General features: G+C 34.9%; 2 protein-coding genes across 2 annotated transcripts; one reads left to right on the top strand and one right to left on the bottom strand.

Moving 5' to 3' along the window:
• The first annotated feature begins 272 nt into the window (after nt 1–272).
• Nucleotides 273–12,867, top strand: Glg1 (Golgi apparatus protein 1). The gene is made up of 11 exons (XM_081973081.1): nt 273–1,194; nt 2,023–2,500; nt 2,554–2,704; nt 4,928–5,123; nt 5,176–5,646; nt 5,705–5,981; nt 8,986–9,171; nt 9,228–9,523; nt 9,579–9,829; nt 9,882–9,985; nt 12,044–12,867. Exons 1-11 carry the CDS (start codon nt 500–502, stop codon nt 12,218–12,220), a joined length of 3,282 nt encoding a protein of 1,093 aa, XP_081829207.1. The 5' UTR covers nt 273–499; the 3' UTR covers nt 12,221–12,867.
• A 127-nt stretch (nt 12,868–12,994) lies between these two features.
• Nucleotides 12,995–18,925, bottom strand: mnd (L-type amino acid transporter minidiscs). The gene is made up of 5 exons (XM_081973097.1): nt 18,394–18,925; nt 16,722–16,974; nt 14,409–14,645; nt 14,024–14,348; nt 12,995–13,972 (listed from the first exon to the last, which is right to left on the bottom strand). Exons 1-5 carry the CDS (start codon nt 18,629–18,631, stop codon nt 13,574–13,576), a joined length of 1,452 nt encoding a protein of 483 aa, XP_081829223.1. The 5' UTR covers nt 18,632–18,925; the 3' UTR covers nt 12,995–13,573.
• Nucleotides 18,926–19,961: the final 1,036 nt, after the last annotated feature.

The following is a 19,961-nucleotide window of genomic DNA, read 5'->3' as shown; positions in this document are numbered from 1 at the left end:
TCATGTTTCTCCATCTTTGTCGAAAGCATTGATTTGTAATGACTTTCTCTTTTACTATTGATTTAGTGATAGTTGTGTAGTACTAGTACAGTAACGCCATTGCAAAAACTATTAAACAAACCCACATCCTTACGAAAATTTAAATTTATATAAAAAAATAAAACATTTGAAAATATTTTGATTTTAATAAATATGTTGATGAGTTTGATTTTGACAACTGACAATTTTCACTTGACGTTGACAGAGAGTTAACACATGACAGTAGCCGGCTTGGTGATGTTTTTATTTTCACACCACCCTCCACCCTTCCATTTTTAAATTAAGTTCTAATTTTGCATGGTCCTTAAAAAGTTCCCTTTTTCTAGTTATTTTTTGGGCTGTAATGATCAATTAACAGTTACGTTAAACTCGGTTTTTGGTGTAGTGTTAAGAATATGCTATTAGTTCAGTATTATCCTTTATAATCAGGTTTTAAACGTTTTACCTAAACAGACACAGAATGAAATTGTATTGTTTGTTGATTTTGACTCTACAAGTTTTTAACGCCAAATCCAGCCACGACGACCCTAATCAGCAACGTAGCAAACGAGGATTATCCCGCACGTTACTAGACGATCCGGCATGTAGCACGGCAAAACGCTTTTGCAACAATCCACAGAGAAATGATGATTTATCTATTTTGGAATGTTTACACTCTCTACACCCTGACGATTTAGCCACGCTGGCCAAAGACTGCCAACAGGTAGTCTGGAGCGCCACAAGTGATTTAATAAAAGACCAAAATGTGATGGATACTTTAAGGCCCATGTGCCACAATGACATTGACCAACTAAACTGCCAGAGAGACCAAAACAATGATATGGCGTACTTTAAGTGTTTAGCCACACACAAGGAGAACATTGCTAATGCGGAATGTCAAGAGATGGTGCGGCGAATAGAAAATGTGGCTTTCACAGACTACAAGTTTCTTGCCAACTTTTTAAAGCAATGCGAGACAGATGTAAAAGACTTGAAATGTGGATCGATTGATACACAAGGTTTGCCACAAATTGGTACAATAGCCTGTCTACAGAATAACATTTTAAAAGTAAAGGATGAATGTAAAAAAGAAGTTTTTAAATTGTCTGAACTTCAAGCAGATAATATCAGACTTGATCAACAGTTATTTTTAGATTGTGCAGAGGATTATTCTAGGTAGGTATCAGATAATAATAATCTAAAAATATAGGCAATTTTACTGATTAATACACTATTAAATTAATTAAAATTTAAAATTATTATATATACCATTTCAGGCAAACTTTATTTTTAAGTTTGAAATGGTCCTATGTTCTTCCTTTTGAGTTTTGAGGCTTTGTCAATATATTTTACTCTAGTTTTGCGCTCTTAGACTGTACTTAAAGCACAATTTTGATTGGTTATAAGTGACAATTTGGAAAAGAAACTTCTAAGGTGGTCATGTGAGCAATACTGTCAAATAACAGCAAATTTGCTCCCTGCTCTAAGCATCCTGACACATGTCACATCATAAATGTAAATTTATTTTATTTTACACTTTTTGTTGGTAATTATAATGTTGCAACACATATTTATATTGCTATGCATTGATATAGACCTTGACAGAGAAAAAACATGTTTAAATTCTCTGACAGAAAAATGATCATAACACCACAAACAAACTAAAAAGTACTAAAGAAAATGGTGTGATCATGCCTAATTAGAGACAGTGTTGCCAAATATCAAACCTATTCTTGTGACATCACACATACAATTTTTTGTTTATTACATAAATACCTATTTTTAATGGTTTTGAGTTTTATAGAGATGTTTCAATATAATTTTGAAGATAAAATGGCCACCTGGTATAAATAGCTATTCTAAAACTCTTATTGTGTAATCCTTATTATTGCAATTAACATGTGCAATATAAATCTCAGTTTAGTGGATAGTTAGTGTGATTGGTCAAAATTTGAACAGTTTTGTGATTACTGCACATTTGGACTTATTCCTAAACATTTTTAGATATTGTTCACAATTTCGTTCAGGAAGCGGTCGAGTATTTCACTGTCTGACTAGACAAGACCCTCAAAGACTCAGCACTAAATGCAAAAACAGTTTATTCAGAAGGGAAAATCTGATCTCTCAAGATTATAAAGTTAGCAAAGGCTTGATGAGGTCCTGTCGCGAGGATATAAAACGAACGCACTGTCGCAAACAAACATCCAGCGATCGTACAACGAGATTGGCACAAATCCTACTTTGTCTGGAAAACGTTGTCAAAAATGGTAGTAAAATTTCGTCGGACTGCGAGGCTGAATTGGTGGAGCACCGGCGAATGTTGATGGAGGATTTCAGGTTGTCTCCCGAAATTGTCGAGAAGTGCCGTAAAGAAACTTTGAATTTTTGTAAAGGCTACGAAACTGGAGGTAAAACGATTCATTGTTTGATGAAATACGCGCAGAAAGATCATCAGAATTTTAGTTCTGGTTGTCAAGTGGCGGTATGTTTTTGTATTTAATGATGATTTTCTAGTTAGTTGATTGAAATGTTTAGCTTGAGGACTTGATTAAAAATTCCGATGCTGCGGAAAACTGGAGTGTCGACCCAGTTTTGCATTCAGCCTGCGCGCCTGTTGTCGAACTTGTTTGCAAAGATACTGCCAGTGGAGAAGCCCGAGTGATGAATTGCCTTATGGATCACATAGGTAAAGTCCGTTGCAGTGCTAGTGGCAGTGACATAATAATTGTCCTTGTGAAAGATTTAGCTATGTTATTTACGAATTTTTTAATTCGTGAATGTTCCTGCTGGTTCAGGTTCAGAAATAACTACGTTCTTGTGTGCACCAAAAGAAAGCTAAGGTAAAATTGTGGCGTAGAGTATCATTTGTCAAAATGTCATTTTTTAAGGGTGCAACGCCATAAAAACTCATTTTTTCTTTGTTTATTGGGTCTTCTGTCTCACACAAAAAGAGTTTGTTGGGAAAATGGAATTTCGCACTATTTTTAACTAAGTTGAGAATAACATTAACCTAGTCGTCCCAACACAAGACAAGGTCTTGATACCTAAAAACGCTGACGTTTCGGTGGAAAATCTACCACCGTCTTCAGAGAATCTAAAAAGGAACACAACGGCAGAACACAGAAAACAACAACAAAATTGTGTGAAGAAATTCCATTTTCCCAACAAACCTTTTTTGTGTAATACAGAAGACCCAATAAACAGAAATAATATAATAGAACATATCGCCATAAAAATTGTCAAAATTGTCATAATTTCAACGTCACATTCGAGTTTCCCAGTTTGAAATAAGTAAAAAAGGTCACTTTGATTGTGCACTTTTTTAGTGGTGTAGACACACCGGACATGTGACAATAGAAAGCTAATAAATGTGGCTATCACGTGACGTTGAGCGGGAAGGGCTAAACTGTACCGTTTGGCTGTTAGAGGTCGTTAAATTTGACTCTAGTTTAGAGGTCCTACATTTTTACCACAAACGCACCTCATTGGGGTGCAACTTTTATCGTCTTTACACTTTTTCTGCACCCTATGACTTAAAAATTAAAATTTAAAAATTTTAAGGGAAAAACCTCTCAATCGCTTTTGTGAAAAATTTTAAATTTTTAAAAATTTTTTTCTTTGATACCTACAAGTTAATAGAATGACAGTAAATACGAGCAGCAGCTCATTTTTAGATTAATTGAATATTTTCAGGTGGAAAACAAAGTGAATAAACTTCTTTTTTACCCTTATGATCCATTTTCGAAGTAATTAATTATGTTATTTTTATTGTATTGTATTTACAACACATTGTTTAGTATGTTTTATGTGATACATGGAGTGATACTCACATAAAAAAGATATTGATAATATAATCTATCCATAACAAAAAAATGCTCTACAAGGACACTTTAAAAATATCTCTGGTTTATCAAAAACTTCTTATAGTGCCTATTTGTTTCAAATATTGGCGACCATCCTGGCTATGATGACCTTGTTGACTGCTGCTTTAAACAGTTCTGTGGTTGTTTTTGAATACCATGTCCTTAGGTTCTTGAGCCATGATATCTTTCTTCTTCCAGGCCCTCTCTTTCCAAAGACTTTTCCTTGGAGGATGGATTTTAAGAGTTTGTTTTTGTTGTCATTTCTCATTATGTCCGAGATATTCCAGTTTCCTTCTCTTAATCGTTTTCATCACCTCTTTTTCCTTCCCCATTCTTTTCAATATTGTTTCGTTGGTCACTCTATCTACCCATGATATTCTAAGTATCCTTCTGTATAGCCACATATCGAAGGCTTCGAGCTTCTTTTGTGTAGCTTCGGTCAGTGTTCAGGATTCCATGCCATAGTACAATATAGAGAACATACAGGTGTGGTAAATCCAAAAGCGACCATAAGAAAACCGTGTAACGGACAGAGAAACGTAGAAAATTGCATGCGCGGGACAAAGACAGAAAACGAAAAAAATATCAAGTAGGCCATATTTTTAGCGTGCTGTTGCCAAACGCCGTAAGTATTCAATACCCTCGACAAACTTACTTACGGCGTTTGGCAACAGCGCGCTAATAATATGGCCTACTTGATATTTTTTTCGTTTTCTGTCTTTGTCCCGCGCATGCAATTACCTACGTTTCTCTGTCCGTTACACGGTTTTCCTATGGTCGCTTTTGGATTTACCACGCCTGTATAGCAGCGTAGGAGTTTTACTTTGTTTTTGTTTTGTCTATATATATATAACGCTTTGTTTTGCCATCAAAAACAAAGCTTTTTAATTCACCGGAAAAACGCTCAAGCCACCAATTACAAAATATCAAAAAAAAAAAGACATAAATGAATCTCAATTACACGTCACAGTTAATGTTGTCACTGCCACTTCTCCTGAGACAGAGAGTACTTATACTGTAGCGCTATCAAAAAATGTTATAACTAGGGTCCGATAAAATGACAGAAGATTGCGAAGATGCTTTAATACAAATTCAATACTTTATTGCCCGAAGATTTGAATTGGACGACCAATTATACCGGGCTTGTAAAAGTGACGCTGAAAGAATATGTCACGCCTCTAGCGACTGGGATAATGAAAACGGTCCCAACTATAGTCCCGCGGTTTTACCCTGTTTATACAGGTAAGTCACAACCACACAACTTGGTTAAGTGTACTACACTATGCTCTTGAAGGTACATAAATAATGAGGAAAACAAAAACAGTGAACAAAACAAAGTTCAATTAACTAAACCGTGCATGCAAAATGTGCGGAGAGTTATGCGACAGAGGGCGCAAAGTGTCAACTTGGAGCCTACTATTGAGGAGGCTTGTCTGGATGACTTGGGAACGTTCTGTCCTGACAAAGTGGGGAATGGCGAAGAGACACAGTGTTTGCAGGATCACTATAAGGAACTGGACGACAAGTGCCAGGACACTATTAGACTGTTCACCGAGTTTCAGTCGGAACACGCCGAGCTGAACTATTACATCAGCAAGTACTGTCCTAAAATCATAGACGCTGTATGTGGTGAAGAAGCCAAAAGTGACGAAGGCGACATTATGGACTGTTTGATCGCACACAAGAACGATGATAGAGTTAAAAGTAATCCAGCGTGTCGAGGCAGCATTGAACACTTTCAGTTAATTTCCTTGAATGATTTCCGGTGAGTTGTTTACTTGTGCATAAAGTTGAATAGACCAATTTGCTTTTTTTTCAATCAGATTTTCGTACAAGTTTAAAATGGCCTGCAAACCGTACGCGATGCGTTTTTGCGGGACGGCACGCACGAAAAGCGAAGTGGTTCGTTGTCTCAGCGAACAAGTTCTAAACTCTACCGTAAGCGGGGTGAAAAGTCAAATACCACGCGAATGTAAACAGCAACTAAAAGCTCAACTGTTCCAACAACGAGAAAATATTCAATTTGATCCTGTACTGAAAGCGGCCTGTGCGCAAGATATCAAAACGTATTGCGACAAGGTGCAAAAGGGGACATTCCAGGTAAGAAAATTTTACATTATAATGTCAGTTTTTTAAAAGTGTACAGGGTGGTCCAGTTTTAAGTGTCAATAATTCACCATTTGATAGCCAATCAAAAAATAAGTTGACTTGCATTATGTCATTTTTCTGAAAAACGTTTCCTAAGGAAGATACAGTCCTCCAAATTTCAGTTTAAAACTGAACATCCAAGACTTGTGAAAGTCCAAATTTGTACTGAATAGTCTAAAAACTTTTTTACTACTAGGAATGGTCTTATGATTCGCTTTCTCAGACTGCCATCCTGGTTGAGTGTCTGAAACTGGCATTCAAGAACTAAAAAAAGTCCGGAAATCAAGACAAAAATTGTATTGTGCATGAAACTCATTTTTTACTACTAAAAATAGTATAAAAGTTGACTTTTAATGCTAGAACGGACCTTACTAGGACAAAAGAGAGTCCAAAAGTATATTTTCAAGACTTTAATTGGTGTACAACTCAATTTTCTTCAACTTTCAACAAGCCAAGAATTAAATTTTCGGACTATTTTATTTCTAAAAATTAGTTCTCAAGACTATTATTGTAGCATTTGGTACCAATTTTTTTTACTTTTATTACTGAAGAAACTTGACTTTTTGAAATAGTCTTAAACTCGATTTTTCAGTCTTAAAAAGCACTAAAAACAGTCTGAATTTCTTAGAGATGCTACAATTTACTGCACCTATGAGTGTAGAAGTCAATTTAATAGTGAAGAAGCTTGAAATAACATTTTCAAGACTATGGTCAGTGGACACACTGGCTTTTAGGCCTGATAAGTCAAAAACTTTCTAAAGATAGTTTTGAACTCGATTTGAGGCACTGAAATCAGCCTTAAAACACTAAAAACAGTCTAGTTTATTAAGAAATACCCGAATTTTTAGCACTGAGGTGTCTAGAAGTCGATTTAATAGTGACAAAGCTTGGAAAGCTATTTTAAGTTTATGAAGAATGTAAAAATTGTTTTTTAAGTTTGCTATGTCAATAATTTGGTGAAGATAGTCTTGACACTCGATTTTCCAAGCTGAAAGCAGTTTTGAAGCACTAAAAATAGTCCAGAATTCGAAGAAAATGAAAAGCAAAGTAAAAAGCACGAAAAGTTCGTTTTCAAGACAATTTTCATGAATCTAATATTAATGTCCTGCCTCTAAGACTATTTTCAAGACTAAAATATTGAAATTTGTCTTCAAATTATGAAAACTTACTTCAAATGCAAATTTTAAGCTTCTGATGTCACTTTTTATTAGTTCAGTCACATTTTGGGGTTCAAGTCAATTTTTAAGGTTTAAATGTATGAATTTGTAGTAACAAATTCTTGAAAAAGTAGTTTTTATGTCTACAAGTCAATTTTTAGTATTAAAGTCTCTCGATTTGCATGAAAACTGGTTACAAACACAATTTTTAAGCTTCTGAAATTTTTATCTTTTCTAATTCAATTTTCAAAACTAAAGTTTTTTAGTTTGTCTGGAAACTATGAAAACTGGCTACAATAATATTTTTTAAACTTTTTAAGTGAATTTTCCGTTTCCAAGACAATTTTTAAGTTGGGTTGGGTTAGTTTTGGGTCTTTGACCGTAATAACGTGTAATAAATTGCTTGTTCCAAATTTGATCAATATTGCTCCAACGGTCTAACAGTTATGAAAAAAAAAAAAACGATTTTTTAAACAGAAATTTGAAGGACTGTATTTTCCTTAGGAAGCACTTTTGAGGAAAATGACATAACGAATGTCAACTTATTTTTTAATTGGCTATGGATTGGTGAATTATTGACATTTAAAACTGGACCACCCTGTATAAGTATAGTTCCTCGTCTCTAACTGGGATAAGTTGGTATTGTTACTTTTTGAAAAAATCACAATAATATTGATTTTTTATCCCACAAACGTCTAACATGTAGTTTCGTAAGTATTAATGGTAAAGTCGGCCGTGTGTAATATGACGTCATCGTGACATTGGTTCTGATCGCTCCATGGAGCCAGAAAAATGCTCCCTACGTATTTCGTAGGTTTATAAAGAGTTTAGGGCGTTGTTACAGCTGTTTATAATCAAACCACGCCCTAAATAGCCTAGCTAATGTGTCAAAACTGTCAAAATTACTATCATAGAGGTATTAAAAATATTCTTGTTTTTATGTAAATTTTAAAGAGGATTCAGTTGAAAATTACACTTTACAGCTTACTGGATCATATTTTGATAGTTGTGACAGCTGTTTATTAATTCGACCACGTCCTAAATTAACTGTAAACCTTAAAACTGTCAAATTTATGTCCAACTATAAAACCAATTTTACTTGGTTCAGTTGCGTTTTAAGGAATTCTTGGTCAAGAATACGCTTAACAGCTCCACGGAACAATTTGTGACAGTTGTTTAGAATCTAAAATTACCCAGCTAATGTCAAATCTGATCTGTCAAAAATTTACATCATAATGGTATAAAATGCATTTTTGGTTTTTACAGAAATTTCAAAGGATTTAGTCAATAGTTGCACTCTACAGCTGAACAGATTTATATTTGACAGTTGTGACAGCTGTGTAAGGTAGTTCGACCACCCCCTAAATTAACCTGAAACGTCAAAACTGTCAAATTTATCTTTAAAAGGCTATGAAACCATTTTTAATTGGTGCAGTTACACATTAAGAAAATCTTGTTCAAGAATACTCATTACAGCTCCATAGAACATTATTTGACAGTTGTTTAGAATCAAAACCACTCCAAAAAATGCCTAGCTAACGTCAAAATTACCACCATGGAGGTACAAAATGAATTTTTTCTTTTTATGTAAATTTTTATGAATTTGACCTTACGATGATATAATTTGACAGTTAGTTATCATATTAATTCCAATCCACAAAAAGAAAAACAATATACAGGGACCCACAATTTTGAAAATATTTTTTGGAAACTGAATAATTATCGTCATTACGGTTTTTCTTGGTTCATGGTGGATCACTTTGTATACTTACTAAAATTAAGTCAACAAAACGTTTCAGGTGCTGGAGTGTCTACAAAGTGAAACCAATAAACTGACAGACGCGTGCGAAAAAGAAGTGTTTAGAATTAAAAAACTACAAACAGTGGACAACACAATCGATTACGCGCTGATAACGATGTGCTCGGACTCAATCGAGCTCTTCTGTCCCAATACGGACAAGGAAAAAGTGTTTGACTGTCTCAAGGTAAGCATTTTCTCTCAATCAAGTTCAGTGTGTAATCGATATTTTTGTTCACACAGAAAAACAGAAACGAAGCAGGCTTCAATAAAAAATGTCGCCTAATCGTCACTCATCGAATAGTCGAGCAAAACTCCAACTATCAGCTGAATCCGTCGCTGCAACAAAACTGTAACGCGGACATTAACAAGTTTTGCAAAAATCTGTTAATCAATGTGGGTAGGGAAACGAAGGGAGCGGTGATTAAATGTCTGAAAGAACAATTCAAGTTGTCGCGTTTGAGTAACAAATGTGAGAAGGAAATGGCCGTTATATTAAGAGAACAAGCTTTGAACGTTAACTTAAATCCACTTATTCGGTACGTTGGTGTATTGTAAAAGTGACGAAATAAGTTTGAAATTTATTTGTTTCAGAACGGTATGCAAGAATGAATTAGTGACCATCTGCAAGTACGACGGGGAGGACGATGACAATGGCGACGCTGAAGAATGCTTGAAAGAAGCTTTACTAGGCAATCAGTTGCAAACGCCAGAATGCAAAGTAGAAGTGGCCAATATGATTGAAGAGACCCAAGCGGATATTCAGGTTGATCCGCTATTACAGAGCGCTTGCGCTTTGGATTTGCTTAATTTCTGCTCCGATATAACGCAAGGAAATGGCAGACGTAAGTCGCAATTGCATATGCTGAACAGTTAATAATAAGGGATTTACTGTAGATGTCAGCTGTCTGAAGAAGATGCTGGATAGTGGCAAATCTATTTCGAATAAATGCAAAAATATGCTGAAGATGAGGATAGAAATGTACCGAAATGCTGTTGTGGTAAGTGATTTTTTATTATACTACTTTGAAAACTACCCATTTTGCGATATTATTAACTGGTGGCTTTTTCTGTGCTCTGATAAATAACTGTCATTTCTTACATGAAAGTAATTTTCTCATGTTTCTGGTGTAGTGGATATTCATCCTTTATACAGGGTGGTCCAGTTTTAAGTGTCAATAATTCACCATTTGACAGCTAATAAAAAAATAAGTTAACTTGCATTATGTAATTTTTCTGAAAAATGTTTCCTAAGGAAGATTCAGTCCTCCAAATTTCAATTTAAAAAATCGTTTTATAGTTCAAAACTGAACATCCAAGACTTGTGAAAGTCCAAATTTGTGCTGAATAGTCTAAAAACTTTTTTACTACTAGGAATGGTCTTATGATTCGCTTTCTCAGACTGCCATCCTGGTTGAGTGTCTGAAACTGGCATTCAAGAACTAAAAAAAGTCCGGAAATCAAGACAAAGATTGTATTGTGCATGAAACTCATTTTTTACTACTAAAAGTTGACTTTTAATGCTAGAACGGACCTTACTAGGACAAAAGAGAGTCCAAAAGTATATTTTCAAGACTTTAATTGGTGTACAACTCAATTTTCTTCAACTTTCAACAAGTCAAATTAAATTTTCGAACTATTTTATTTCTAAAAATTAGTTCTCAAGACTTGTAGCATTTGGTACCAAAATTTTGTACTTTTATTACTGAAGAAACTTGACTTTTGGAAATAAAAGCATTAAAAGCAGTCTTAAAAAGCATTAAAAACAATCTGAATTTCTTAAAGGTGCTACAATTTATTGCATTTTTATTGCAATTCAATGCATTGCATTTGAGTGTAGAAGTCAATTTAATAGTGAAGAAGCTTGAAATAACATTTTCAAGACTATGGTCAGTGGACACACTGGCTTTTAGGCCTGATAAGTCAAAAACTTTGTAAAGATAGTCTTGAAACTCGATTTGAGGCACTGAAAACAGCTTTAAAACACTAAAAACAGTCTAGTTTATTAAGAAATACCCGAATTTTTAGCACTGAGGTGTCTAGAAGTCGATTTAATAGTGACAGAGCTTGGAATGCCATTTTAAGTCTATGAAGAATGTAAAAATTGTTTTTTAAGTTTGCTATGTCAATAACTTGGTGAAGATGGGAACGATTTTCCAAGCTGAAATCAGTTTTGAAGCACTAAAAATAGTCCAGAATTCGAAGAAAATGAAAAGCAAAGTAAAAAGCACGAAAAGTTCGTTTTCAAGACAATTTTTATGAATCTAATGTCAATGTCCTGCATCTAAGACTATTTTCAAGACTAAAATATTGAAATTTGTCTTAAAATTATGAAAACTTACTTCAAATGCAACTTTTGAACTTCTGATGTCACTTTTCATTACTTCAGTCACATTTTGGGGTTCAAGTCAATTTTTAAGGTTTAAATGTACGAATTTGTAGTAACAAATTCGTGAAAAAGTACTTAGTTTTTATGTCTACAAGTCAATTTTCAGTATTAAAGTCACTCGATTTGCATGAAAACTGGTTACAAACACAATTTTTAAGCTTCTGAAATTTTTATCTTTTCTAAGTCAATTTTCAAAACTAAAGTCTTTCAGTTTGCCTGGAAACTATGAAAACTGGCTACAATAATATTTTTTAAACTTCTTAAGTGAATTTTCCATTTCCAAGACAAATTTTAAGTTGGGTTGGGTTAGTTTTGGGTCTTTGACCGTAATAACGTGTAATAAAGTGCTTGTTTCAAATTTGATCCAACGGTCTGACAGTTATGACAAAAAAAAAATTAACAGAAATTTGAAGGACTGTATTTTCCTTAGGAAGCACTTTTCAGGAAAATGACATAATGCAAGTCAACTTATTTTTTAATTGGCTATGGATTGGTGAATTATTGACATTTAAAACTGGACCACCCTGTAGAATGAAGTAACACTGACATTTCTGAATTTTGGTGGAATGCATGTAATACTGGTGTGGGACACCCTGTACGGTCATTCTAATTTTCTATGTAACTGAATTAACAAACAATTTGATGAATAGACATTGTGTGCTTGTTTTAGTTGTCGCCAATAGTGCCACCCGAAGATCTAAACCAGCTCTACCATCAAATGGTAACGTCGCCATCAAAACAGTACTTTTTCCTCATAATTTTAATGTTTCTGGGCAGCATCTTTATAGTAGGAATTTTGTGCGGCAGACTAAATCAACGAAAATACATGCTACTTAAGTCTAAATAAATTGCGCGTTGCAATCTAGGTTATATAGACATCTATTTTTCTAAGTAATGCTGTGTGCAATATTTGGATCAGAGTGGAGCGTTTTTTGTGATATTTTGTGGAAAGATGGTGTTCGTTAATGTTGTCGATTGATTTCTTGTAAGTTTAGTTTTCCAACACCATCGATTTGTAAAATATTCGTTACCATTTTCAACTAGAAAAGTATTTTTAGCTGTCTGTGCTAACGAGGGAATAGTATTAACGGTTAAAGTAGCAGTCTCTTGAAAAGGTTTTCAATTTTTATCATTATTTATAAGAATTTTTTACACAGGTATAGTAATTGTCAAAATAAATAAGAAGTGAGAACCATAATTACAAACTAAAGTTTCTGACAAAGATGGAGAGAAGCTTCATAATGAAGGGAGCCTGCAATTGTTCTTTCTTCTTGTCATTGATTTTCTTTTAGACTGTATAATAATCTTTTTGCTTCACTTATTACTTTGGTAATCATTTGCGGCCATTTCAAGAGAATGTCAAATTTGTTGTAGACCAGGCCGACTGAAATTTGCCTTTTTTATCACTACTTTTTATTGTGGTGTGTATTATACTTGTAAAAGTTCAGTTTTAGGAGTGAGTATGGATAAAGTTACTAAAAATTTTACTAATTATCGTTTTGTTTTATTTATAACTTCGTAACAAACCTCGTAATTTAAATTCACATTTACAGTTTGTTGTACTGTAAATAGGAATAAAATTTTGTTGGTATCCAAAGGTTTACGTAATAATATTCACAGGAGTAATAAAAAAGTTTATTGATTTCAGGTATAAATCTAAAACATTTATATTTTTTAAGTTATTGTCAATAATATTTGCACTTTTTAATACGCCAAAAAGAAGTTTGACTTAATTACCTACTTATTTACATAGTAAACTAAAAACTACAAAAAATCGATGGCAGCCAAAAAAAATGGCAACTTTTGAAACAGCTACGGTATGGGATATCGTTTATTTCCACCCGTTAATAGAAATATTATTATCCACTTAGCGTTCAACTACACACCGGTACAAACTAACAATGGGCTCTTTCAATCTATTACGCTCAAATCAAAAAATTAAATCAACACTTTGAGATGATACATCCCAGCAATTACGTACCACGCTCTTTTGTACATCGCTTAACGATGATAGGGAAGCGCTAGAAAATTTATTATATACACACACGTCTTAAAAGAATTTACTATTTACATTGGGTAGTTCGGAATGTCTTGAGAAAGTCATGTTATTACACCTCAATAAATCGGCCCGTTTACTTACATTAACCTAGTTTAAGTATTTTACGAGAAATAAATAACTTTAATTATTTAAAAATACACATCACAGTTTTTTCTCGTACACCTGCTCGGGGATGCACAAAAACAGTTTTTCGCAGCCGCCGTTGAAACCGTCGAACAGCTTTTGTAGCCACTGAGGCTTGGTAGTCCAGGCAATGGTCACATAGTATACTGGAATACCTAGCAGGATGATAGCCAACCCCACGCCCACCTCAACCGGACTAGCATAACACGGAAATATCACCAAAAACGCACAAATCACTAGGAATGTCACTGGAAGGACGTAGTTGACTTTGATGGGCCTGTTGGCAGTCTTGTGAGTGTAACGCATGTAGAGCAGGCCTAGAACGCTAATGGTGATGAACAAAGCTTCAGCGAATTGTACGTAGTTGATTAGGACGTAAACGTCACCGCTGATCAGCAACGCTAACGTTATGATACACTGAAAAAGTTTCAAGTTAAATAGATTCTGATTGGTTTAAGTGTTACTTACCATGAATATCAACGAAGGCACTGGAGTCAGTCTTTTGACATCTATCAAAGAAATCGCTCGAGGCAAGTGACCTGCACGGGCCCCCACAAAAAACAACCTGGACGAGGCAAATATGGCGCCGTTCAACGAGCCAAATGTGGCGCAGGCCACAAACACAGGCATCAGGAAAGAGGCAAAACCGAGCATTTTGTCTCCGAAAGTGATCGCAACCGCGTCTGAAGCGAGCAGATCATTCCTGCTGAGCACCACAAAGTAAGCCACATTGGTCACCACGTAAATAACTGTCACGACAGGCATTGATATGCAAATGGCTCGTGGCAGGTTCCTATGGAAATAATTAATAACATTCACCACGAATTTGAAACCACCCTTCTACCCTACAAACCTGTAGGGATTTTTCAGTTCTTCCGTAACATAGTTCAAGTAGTTCCATCCGGAATAAGAGAATAAACCACTGTAGAAGGAGAGGGCTATATGGGACGGATCCCAGTTGGTGCCGTCCATTGGTGCGTGGAAATTATCCGAATGTCCAGTGAACAAATGAACGAATCCAGCTATGACGATGATGACAAGGGCGAATATTTTTGTAGCCGTAAACGTGTCCGTTACTCTGGTAACCCATCTGGAAAATAAATCATTTATGCTATTTCATAGTAGTGATGGTTAAAATAAATAATCTTAAATAAGTGTTTAAGTTTAGAAGAGTATATTTGCACGTCTTAAAAAAATATAAAGAGCAACCTCTGTGACGTCACTTGATCACAGTTTGCAAATGACAGTAATCACATAAATTGTTGTTAAATGACGTAATTTTTTTCAGCAACTCTTGTAACCCTGTCAATACAGCTTATACTTTGATTCTTTAATATTTTTGCTGTTACATTTTTAAGTTTTATCTACATTAAACGTGCAAAAAAGACATATCTATTTCAGTTTCATTTGGCAACTATGGTTGCTGCGTATCATCTAGGTAGCCGTGACCGGCCCAAAAAACAAAATGTCTAGCTAGTTTGACAGTTCTTAATGATTTGGTATTGCGGGTAACATCGAGGGCTTTTTCTAATTAATTGGTTTTAAATTTTTGAATTTTGTTGTTTTGAATGGTGTGTAAAACTGCCATCTTGGTGGCGTTAAGCGTTTTATGGGAAGTTTTAATTTTTTTACGGATAAACTGATAATTTTGCTTCTGTTAGGCAAGATGTCGTAAGTTCTGACCCCAAAATGGAGCTGGGAGCTTTAAATTACGTGTTTATAAAGTGGTAAGTGCTTGTTAGCTTTTTTTCTTCTAATTTCTGGTGGTAAACCTGAAAATTAACGGGAAAACGTTTCAAAATACAAATACTACGTATTTAAATTGTCACATGGTGCGCGTGACAACGCCATGCGCGAAAATCAGCGGTCGGACCTATTTCCAAACTTTGGGGGGACAGTCGCCAGTCACGCCTGATACTGACAATTGAAATTATGCAGGTGTGGTAAATACAAAAGCGACCATAGGAAAACCGTGTAACGGACAGAGAAACGTAGGTAATTGCATGCGCGGGAGAAAGACAGAAAACGAAAAAAATATCAAGTAGGCCATATTTTTAGCGCGCTGTTGCCAAACGCCGTAAGTAAGTTTGTCGAGGGTATTGAATACTTATGGCGTTTGGCAATAGCGCGCTAAAAATATGGCCTACTTGATATTTTTTTCGTTTTCTGTCTTTCTCCCGCGCATGCAATTACCTACGTTTCTCTGTCCGTTACACGGTTTTCCTATGGTCGCTTTTGTATTTACCACACCTGTATATTTTCGACAAACTAATATAACGGGTGTTCAATAACTGCTATGTTCGTAGTTGGCTGTGGTTCTCTCGTTCTAGCATGAACGTAGGGCCGTTGATAAGTTCGTATATGGTTTGAAATCAAACCGGCGGTTTGACAGCTGTCATATAATAATTGTTTGCAACGTTATCTAAGACATGCGCTTTTTGTGACAATTGCCATCCATGGGCGACCTGACCATAACAATTATTGAACACCCGTTATGATGTAACTTAGAATAAAAACTTCTCGTTTATAGGTAAATAATGGCTGCGGCCGCATTCGTTTTCAAGCTCCATAGAGCGAGCAGAGCATTTTTGACGTCACGATGACGTAATTTGGCAAAACCATAGATTGACCAATTGTCAAACTACCTCATTGTGACGTCAAAAAAGCTCTGCTCGCTCCCTGGAGCCTGAAAACGAATCCAGCCTACGATTTACAGAGTACAGGCCCATTTTAGTATGCCTATGAGGCTCATTAATTAGATGGGAGGGAAGGTAGCCTAGCTATTGAAGCCCGCATTTGTTTTGACGTCAGAATGACGTAATTTGACAGTAGGTCAAAATTTGTTAAATTATCGTGACGTCAAATTAAGATATATTTTTTTAAATGCAGTTTATCTTAAGGCTAAATAGGAAAAATGTGTTCAGAAAACGCAGGTTTTTCAATGTTTTCAAATTCGCCGACTTTTGGTAACTTTTTACTATTTTAACTGAATAATTGTACAAGAAAATCTTCAGACAGACTTTTATTGTCTATCATCTTGTGCTTGTACCTAAATGAAGAACAACTATTACCCCCATGTGACAAATCATCAGTTCTAATCATAAATCAAAACCAAGCTCATATTTTCCAGTAATGAAGCAATTATACCAACAAAATCATTACCTACTTGACATTGTAACAGTTGATCAAAGTTAGTCCACAAATCGTGGCCGCGGCCACAAGTCTGACAGCCTCTACAGGGGCCTTGCAGTCGCCCCAGAATGGCTGAATAATGTACTGGGCAAACGTCATGGCGGTGATGGCGTTTCCAGTGGGTACCAAAATCAGGAGCGCCACCCACAAATACAGAAAGGCTGGCAGAGGGCCGAACGCCTTTTTAATGTAAGCGTAATCGCCACCCGATTCTGGAATCATGGTACCTGGAAACGATTTACATGTTTCAGTATTTGGTACTCGCTAAATACAGAGTAGTTCAGTTTCATTTAAATGATAAAAACATTATTTAAACCTTCTCTGCAAATCTCTATAACTATATTGAATTTCGATGTAGAACATGAAATTCATTGGCACCATGCTGGTACTGGTATAAACTTTCAATGTGGGTTAGTGTTTTCAATGACAACGTTACAAAAATGGTTTTATGAGTTCTCAGTGATAGACACTTACAGTTCAAACTAGGTTGAAATGTAGGAGAAATCTGCTCATTGTGTAAATGTAATATAGATTCAGAAATAATTAATGCGCTTATATTGAAGATGCTACTGTAGAAAAATATTTCAAAAATATTGTCAAGTTATTAACAATAATGCAGTAATCGTACTTTGCAAACCCATATTATCACTTTGGTGAATGAATATTTCGTATTTTTGAGGAATATGAAAAAAATAAAAAAAAGTATTTTTTGCTACCTAAATAATTAAATACAAACATTGTAGATTAATAGAACTATCATATAAAACAAAATTGATTTTTTTGTCCCCCATAAACAAATTATTTATACAGGAAGTGAAATATCAAAGTTGGTTCCCAGATGTTTTCTTTATATCCTCACATAATGACAAAGCTTTTTATCTCGGTTTTTATTTATGGTCGCCTACACGTACTAAAGGAAATTTTGTATTCAGTTCGTGAAGATTCAAAAACCAGATGCGCATTTTTCATTCATTGAGCTTTTGTCCTAATGTTTTAAGTGGGATTAAAGATATAGTCTTGCAGGCATATTTTCATATTAATATTGGCCTTTCAACGGTTTTTGAATAAATTATATTTGTTTGCCATTTAGAAGGCTCATGTACAGCATTGTCTGAATTCCTGAGAAAACGTTAATTGTAATACTTAACACTTTTTCCCAAGAAGTGAAAAGATCTTTTGAACAGTGTAATTTTTTGCTATTTTTTACATGCTCTCATAAATACAAAATCACCCAAAAATGAGTTAATAAGCTAAATATTTGAAACTTCCAAACTAGTTTAATGTGAAAGTTAAAAACTCTATGACTTTCAGAAATTACATTTCCTATAGTTAAATCAGAAAGCAAACATACCAGTCGACCTTTTTGCACAAGGTATTACTAAAGGTGTTCGGTATCAGATAAGAGTTTATAAATATTTACTGTATATTCATATAAAGCAGATGCGGTTAAACATTCCCGTATGTATGATGAAATTTTATGTGGTAATTGGCGGGCTTTTAATTTCATTCCGTAAACTTTGCTACAAAAAGGTGACCTACGGAATTTTTTCGCTTATCAAGGATTTAATGACCTAACTAACTTGTTTTGCTTATATTAATGAGTCTAATTTAATTATCATATGTTCATATGGAAAGGTAAAACCTACCTAATTCAGCGTAACACAAGGCGCCCAACATAGATAAAATGCCAGACAATACCCACACTATAATAGCCATTCCCATTGAACCGGAATACCTGAGAACACCTTTAGGAGAGACAAAAATCCCCGACCCGATTATCACCCCCACAATAATTGCCACCCCATCAATTAAAGTTAATTCCTTCTTCATTTTGAAGCCGCCCTCCGAATTGGTTTCGCTCCCTTTGGCCCCGTTTTTCGTCATTTTTTTTCTTAAATCACTTCCACTTGTATTTTTAACAATTTTTCGCTAGATAAGTAAAAATCACCAAAAATACACCGAGTACTAAGTACTACCAGAACCACGTGTTCCCGCCGCTACCGTTAAACTTTGACGAACCATTCGGGAGGTATACCGGTCCCCTCTCTCTCTGGCGACATAAAACTTGTATTGTGTAAATCGGTCGAGGCCTTAATTTATTCGCAGAGGGCCCCAGGCAGGCGAATTTTAAGGCAAACGGCTATGACGGTACCGGTATTTGAATATTTGAAAGGGTCTAGTGACAAGCATGTTGAGAGTGTGAATTAGTCTCCCCTCTCTAGTCCTGTGCAATTTATAATCAGAACAATAGTAGGTTATTTGGATTTGTTATTGTGTTACATACATCTTATTCTGATGAGTTTGAAATGTGAGGGTTGTAACGTAAAAGTTGGATAAAGAAGAAATATTAAGTATTCTATAGTAAACCAAATGAAATAACAGTAGACTTTCGATCTAAACTGACCCTAACTTTGAGCAAGTAGGAAAAAAAGAGCTCAAATGAAAAAAGCCCAAATTGCCTGAGAGGGCAGAGAACTAAAACTAAAAGCAATAACTTTTAAAACGGTTTAGTATTTTATTAAGGACCAGTAATTTTACATCAGAATAATTTCTATAGAAACCGTGAAATTAGACGCTCCTATTGGTCAATTCTGACATTTCTGTAGAAATTAGACTAGGTATGGGGATTTCGAAAACGGTAAGAGATACATAATTGGTTCTGCAATCCTATGACGTTCTAATATTTAAAAAAATCTTGTTACTTCCAAAAATATTTGAAAAAATACTAAATTTCGTTTTTCCTAGATTTTTATATTGTGAGTTTATTATTCATCTCTGAAATCTGACATCATCCCATTTAAAATTCCGATGGAGGATTAATACAGGGTGGTCCAGTTTTAAGTGTCAATAATTCACCATTTGATAGCTAATCAAAAAATAAGTTGACTGGCATTATGTCATTTTTCTGAAAAAGGTTCCAGAAGGAAGATACTGTCCTTCAAATTTCAATTTAAAAAATCGTTTTATAGTTTAAAACTGAACATCCAAGACTTGTGAAAGTCCAAATAAAAACAAAAAGGTCTTATGATTCGCTTTCTTAGAATGCCATCCTGGTTGAGTGTCTGAAACTAGCATTCAAGAACTAAAAAAAGTCTGGAAATCAAGACAAAGATTGTATTGTGCATGAAACTCATTTTTTACTACTAAAAGTTCACTTCTAATGCTAGAACGGACCTTACTAGGACTAAAGAGAGTCCAAAAGTATTTTTCAAGA

This window comes from Ips typographus, linkage group LG2 (assembly GCF_016097725.1).
Source record: "Ips typographus isolate SLU linkage group LG2, UJ_Ityp_2.0, whole genome shotgun sequence".
In the NCBI taxonomy this organism is placed as follows: domain Eukaryota; kingdom Metazoa; phylum Arthropoda; class Insecta; order Coleoptera; family Curculionidae; genus Ips; species Ips typographus.
This window is presented reverse-complemented; position numbering and strand designations above follow the sequence as displayed.

Coding starts and splice junctions, on each gene's coding strand:
- Glg1 (XM_081973081.1), top strand. CDS start 500: ATGAAATTGTATTGTTTGTTGATTTTGACTCTACAAGTTTTTAACGCC. Junction 5,982..8,985: donor TGCAAAAGGGGACATTCCAG/GTAAGAAAATTT, acceptor AAAACGTTTCAG/GTGCTGGAGTGTCTACAAAG. Junction 9,986..12,043: donor TGTACCGAAATGCTGTTGTG/GTAAGTGATTTT, acceptor TGCTTGTTTTAG/TTGTCGCCAATAGTGCCACC.
- mnd (XM_081973097.1), bottom strand. CDS start 18,631: ATGACGAAAAACGGGGCCAAAGGGAGCGAAACCAATTCGGAGGGCGGC. Junction 16,975..18,393: donor CTTGTGTTACGCTGAATTAG/GTAGGTTTTACC, acceptor AATCGTTTCCAG/GTACCATGATTCCAGAATCG. Junction 14,646..16,721: donor ATCAACTGTTACAATGTCAA/GTAGGTAATGAT, acceptor TTTATTTTCCAG/ATGGGTTACCAGAGTAACGG.